Raw genomic sequence first — 6,360 nt, 5'->3', positions numbered from 1 at the left:
CCAAAAAGCATGTTGAGGGACATGAGTGACCTAGATGGAATTTTCTCATCCTGGGTAATAGGATAAATGTCTATTGAACTGGACAAGGGTGACACGATATATGTGTTGTGTTCAATATAGACATAAGGGAAAAAGAGTTGTACACGCAAGTATTATCACAGAAAAGGTTTTGTCATATCACATGATATTTCATGACTTGGATAGTAGTTATGTGTTTCTAGATACCGCTCACTGTTTATAATGTTAAATGTGTGATTTAATATAATTGCCAACGTCGCGGGAACCAATGGGGTCACACACATAAGGATAAATTGATGAGAGACGAAGTAAATAACTAACACCATAAGATATGGTACACTTACGTGAATTGTAGAACACCGTATGGTACGAAGCACTTAAGTAGAATTCAAAATTTTGGTAAGATACCACACGCTTAAGTGATATATGGTAAACCATAAGATATGGTGCACGTGAACTTAAGTGGGCTTTTTAACTTACAACCCACACAAGTGGCTATATAAATATAACCCTTCTGCATAAGCATTCTTACTTGATGGAAATTTGGTATGTGAACCCTAGCCGTATTTTCTTTCTTTCTCTCTCTCTCTCTCTCTCTCTCTCACACACACACACACACACTCAAAGCCTTCATTTGTAGCAACTAGCATTGAGAATGAAGACGTTGTTCTATATTTAACACTCGTGATCACTCCTTCGATTTTGCGTCAAAGGTTTTAATCTCCGCCAAAGGCAATTGTTTCTATCACTAATCATGCTCATTTGTAAGGATCACTAAAGGGAAACTTTTTTTTTCCGTTGCGCCTTGTATCACAATTTCCCTTCATAGGACATTAGTCTAATGGTTGATCATTTTTGTGTGAATAAAATGTTGAGCGCCTAAGGACATGAGTCCAATGTATTGATGAAATATTTATGTGAGTCAAGTTATCAATGTTTATGGATTTAGTTCAATGTCTTGATAATATGTATATGAGATTGAGTTATTAAGGTTAGCACATAAGTGGAGTGTTGATGTTATATTTCACAACTTACAAGGTTGGTTACCCTAGATATCTCTTCTCCTTATAGTTTTTTTATGGCCAAAGCTTGCATATCAACCAAAATCTACAAACTTTTGTTCAAAATCTAACCAATATTAGGAAACGATATCTAGATGACATAAGTATATTAGCTCAAGTACATGAATGGAGCAATGTTTTAATTTCATTGTGTGACCTGCAAGAATTGAGCATGTCTTGCTGTGATCTATCATGACCCCTTGAATAATGCTTAACAAGACTAAAGAACTTATCTGTCCTTATTCTTGAAGGGAACAATTTTTCATCCCTAGTTCCAGAAACATTTTCCAATTTTCAATACTTGACAACCCTCGTTCTTGCATTTTGTAGATTGATTGGTACATTTGCAAATGAAGATTTGGTGGATGCATGTATCAAAAAGACGTTTTGCTAAAGAAGTCATGATGTTGATGACATCCGTGCACTACTTTGAACATTTGTGAGAAGTTTTAGAAATGCCACATGTCTCTCAACTGGTCGAAAGTGGCATTTTGGGGGGTTTTCGACATAATGAACTCGACACAAGGGAAAGGGGCTAAGAAGGTACTTAGTGAAATGATGATGTTTGATGGTGTTTCGACATGAATGATTTTTGACCTAGAATGTCAAAATTGTTATGTTAACTCTAAGACTTGAGACTTAGCATATTTTTCAAATTATGAGAAAATATCATTCTTGAGATATTCGACAAGATTATTGATCGACATTGGCAGTTGGAACGAAATGAAGAGATCAGATTGAAACAAATGGTTTTTGACCTTATCCATACATTGAATACGCGAGGAAGCAAATTAGAAGGTTGGAAACCATGCAATAAGACATGTATCAATTATTAGAAATAGAGTCGTTGCAGGTGGTTATTTATGTATTAGTGTGTGTGTGTATATATATATATATATATATATATTCTAGTGTTAGGATTTGATCGTACCTGATCAGAAGAATCGTCGTAGGCTGCTCGGACTGGATCTTCTAGGAAGGAGAAAGGGGGGGGTGTACCTGCAAGGTACTCCAATGCCAAAGTAAGTTGACGAGCAAAGGAGCGCAAGTACTAGCTAAGAGTGAGTAAGAATTGAATACCTGACCCTCTAATTAAAGAGGGTATATATAGCCCCCAGCGCTGGGCCATGATCTCGCTATTGGGTTGGATCCCAAGCCCAACTAGGAGACTGCCAGGTTTCCTGAGCGGAAATATCGGAGATGCGTGTATGCCCTCTGTCCTGGTTAACCGCTCCGAAGTTCCAGGGAGACGCGGTCTTTCAGGAGCCACGTGGAATCCGAGTTGTTCGGAGGGTTGAATATGAAGGAACCCTGCGCGGAGCAGAGTCCTCGGCAACGAAGGTGTTCGCGGGGTCGTCAGTGCCGAGCATGTCGGTGTCATATGCTCGGGGATACAGGGCAGCCGAGCATGTCTAAGGTGGGCATCCTATCTGCGTAGGAGGGCCGCAGAGGAACGTGGGCCTCTGAGGTTTATTGGGCCGAAAATCGTAGTGGGCCTAACCTTGGCCCAGTCCAGAACAGGATTCAAGGTGCCAATATCATTACAAAAACTCAAAGTACCCAAACAAGAGTGGGAAACGAGTCTGTGAGCAAATATGTATGATTTTGCACGTCAGTCTTTATATATTTAAGCAAAGTCTTTCCTTTTACTTTTTCATTTGTCTTTTAGCAATTTACTTTTTCATTTACATCGCTCTTTTATAAAGATTTCGAAATAGTAGAAACTCTTTGTTTTTCTTTATAACGCATATTCTGCGTTCTTTATAAAGTTATAGTCGACTTCTATTTTTACAACAACAACCAAATATTTTTTAACACTTTATGCACAATATGTCCTAGGATTTACTAGTCAATCCTGCAAGTAACTTTTTTGAAGACTAGTGATTGTTTGCTAAAAATACGAGTAAACACACTCAATTTAGTAAAATGGAATAGGTAACTCGCAAGTGTCTAAATATAGGGATCTTTGAACGTAACCCAGAGTCACGCTTACATAAAGGTGACAATTAGAAATGTCATCGATTTGTCTAGCGCAAGATGTTGGGAGCGGTAAAATGAATATCAACAATTAAGATGAAGATGAGATCAAACTCCAATGGAGTGTCTCAGCGTAGACGTCTATCTACTTGCCATGCCAACTGAATAAAACGCTTGTGTGTAGATTGAACATCTGAATTTATCGATTTTATTGGATCTTTAAGTAGCCCGAAACATTTACAATTTAATTTTAAATACAAAATTTATTATAAAAAAAAATATTATTTATATTTATTTAAAGGGTTTTGCTAACGAGTGCCCTCAGTGCTCTTTTTAGATATATTAAATAAAGAAAATATTTTTTTATAAAAATCACTATTTTAATTTCTAATGTATTTTGACTATTTTCAATGTATTATATATATATATATATATATATATATATATATATATATATATATATATATATATATATATATATATATATATATATATATATATAAAATTTACCAATTTAATTACTTAATGAATGTCCAAAAACACTTATTAGCATTTCTGTTATTTAAATACATAAACCTCTAAATTTAAAAGTCTTGGGAAAAAAATTGAAGTGACCTTAGTTAGAATAATTTCATTCAAAACCAATTTTGATGTCGCAATCGCAACACCAAAAGATGCACTAAGGCAGGAATGCGAATCTCTTATTTTGCGTGAGAAAGTTGAAATGATTCCGATGGGAAGACCAAGACATGCTTTTCTATGAAAAGCAAAAAAACAATTCCGTGTTCAATTATTCTTGGAGTACAAATTACGTAGAAGTGCCAGTAGCACATGTTCTAAGAATAATTTCAGCCTTTAACTTTAGATTTTTTATTTCATAAAAGTTCAAAAACATTATGTAAAAACCTTTTAATATTGTTATTCTATAACTTACTATTTAATGTAATGTTTGTTTTACTTCTATATTTTATTTAATAAACTTTAGGTCTTATTGCAGGTTAATATTTATTTTAGTTGATTCACGGAGGTAGTCTCTGAAAATGGGAAAATGGATGATACATTCTATTATATTCATATATTTATTTAAATTATTTTTTTAATTTTTTTAATAACATAATAGATATTGATGGATTTTTATTCAATGACAGTGTAAAATTACTATCAGCGCATATCCATTAAACACTTAATTAAAACAAAACAATTTTATATTGAAATTTTGTTATCCAATCTTACGATCAATTAGTTAAAAAAATTAATGGCATCAATTTAAAGACAAAACAAAATTTTATTTAAACATTTATATTGTTTAATACATAAATTGTTTGTATATAGCCGAACTCGAACCTAAAATGTTAAGAAGAACTTATTCTCAAAATCTAAACCTTAACCACAAGGGTCAATTAATGGGGTTTAAATCAACATTTGTTTTGATTTTTCTCATATTAGTATTAAAAATTAAAAATTTATATTTTTTTAATTATGTATAATTTAGATTTTATTTAGATTTTATTTATTTTAATATTTCATAAAAATCTATAGGATTATTTTTTATATTTTATGTGTCATTTATTAATAAATACATCATTAATTTTAAATAAAAATTATTAATATTATTTGAATTTAAAATAAATTAATTAGTTTTGTAAACCGCTTAAAATAGAAAGAAGAAAATTGTAATTAAATTTAAATTTTACTTGCTTAACTTTACTATTAAAATTAATTAAATTATTCATTTTTTAAATAATAACAACTTTATTCATATAAAATATTTGCCTTATTATTATCTGTTCTTTAAAATATATCAATGCTCAACTAAAAATCATGTGTATATAAGCTACTTGACCAAACCAAAAATTATTCTCTTCTTTTAATTATTTAAATCTCTCTTTTAAATATCATTACTAGAAAAATTATTTAATAAATTACTTATCTTTCTTTTTCTTACAAAATTAATTACTTTTTTTTTGCGCTATCAATTACTGTGTTTTGAAATGAAGAGAGTTGCTGTTGATAGATTCTATATTAAAAAAATAATCATTATGATTTATTATATTTTAACAAAATATACTTTTTTTGTCAAAAAAAACAAAATATACTTTTATCTTCTATAATTTATTTTAATTAAAAATAAAACAATTATTTATTGATATTATAAAATACTTAATTTAATACTGTACCTCAAAAGAAACAATTGACAATTTCTTATTGACCAAGAAAAAATTGACAAAACTATTCAACATAATCTGAAATAAGGAAATCAACGAAGCGTGTTTGTTCAAGACGAATTCAATGGTTAACGCAGAAGAGAACTACTCCCAACAAAATCAAAGAAAACATTTCACAAAACTATTCAAAGATAATCTGAAACGGTAATTATTATTTATAGAAAGATGAAGCAAGAACAAAATTAGCAAGAGCTAAAGAGAGATTCAACAACGCCATAACCATACTAATAAGGGCGCAAATCTGTTAGTATTAAATTCATAATCATAAAATCCAAAATGCCTAGAATTACTGATTTCAATTTCAATTTCCACTAGGACGGTTATTGCTCATCATCTTCTTAAACTCCTCATAGTTAACGTTACCGTCACCGTCAGAATCAACGGATTTGATCATAGTGTGACATTCATCAACGGAGCACTTCATTCCAAGAGTATTCAACACCTGACAGAGTTCCGTCGCGGAGATGAGTCCGTTCTTATCCTTATCGTACAGATTGAAGGCTTCGCGAAGCTCAGACGCGTCGCAGTCGGCTGAACCGGATCGGCAGAAGGCGGCGAACTCAGCGAGGTTGATGAAACCGTCGCGATCGGTGTCGAGATCCTCCATGACGCGCTGGAGCTCGTCGGCGGGGACGGTGGATCCGAGAGAGCGGAGGATGCTGTCTAGCTCGGTGACAGAGATCTTGCCGTCGCCGTTGGTGTCGAAGCGGGTGAAGACGCGCTTGAGTTCGTCCATGTCGTCAACTTTGACGGTTGGATTCGTTGCCATTGTTAGCGTTTGTTTGGGGAAATTTGGAAAGAGGAATAACGGAAAATAAAAAGCGTTTATGGTGATGAAATAAGACGGTGGTGTTGGGACTATAAATACTTGTTTGGCTTGGAATAATATACGCGTGTGGGGATGAAGAATGGCCCTACATTGTTTTTTCTAATATTCGGATTTAATCTTAAATTATGTATCAATAGGAGTAACAAAATTAGATAGTACTTTCAAGCTTTTCCGTTGATTTAAAATATTTTTTTATATAACTAACTATATGCAATTTGTACGACTTTGATTTGACCAAGTGGTCACCCAG

The 6,360-nt window shown here is 32.7% G+C and overlaps 1 protein-coding gene across 1 annotated transcript; it reads right to left on the bottom strand.

Annotated features, from left to right (window-relative positions):
- Window positions 1-5,413: 5,413 nt before the first annotated feature.
- Window positions 5,414-6,131, bottom strand: LOC131608220 (probable calcium-binding protein CML27). The gene has a single exon (XM_058880140.1). The coding sequence runs from the start codon at window positions 6,048-6,050 to the stop codon at window positions 5,583-5,585; it is 468 nt and encodes a 155-aa protein (XP_058736123.1). The 5' UTR covers window positions 6,051-6,131; the 3' UTR covers window positions 5,414-5,582.
- Window positions 6,132-6,360: the final 229 nt, after the last annotated feature.

Source organism: Vicia villosa, linkage group LG5 (assembly GCF_029867415.1).
Source record: "Vicia villosa cultivar HV-30 ecotype Madison, WI linkage group LG5, Vvil1.0, whole genome shotgun sequence".
NCBI classification, from domain to species: domain Eukaryota; kingdom Viridiplantae; phylum Streptophyta; class Magnoliopsida; order Fabales; family Fabaceae; genus Vicia; species Vicia villosa.
The sequence above is the reverse complement of the archived record's forward strand: the minus strand, read 5'-3'. Positions and strand labels throughout refer to the sequence as shown.

Coding starts and splice junctions, on each gene's coding strand:
- LOC131608220 (XM_058880140.1), bottom strand. CDS start 6,050: ATGGCAACGAATCCAACCGTCAAAGTTGACGACATGGACGAACTCAAG.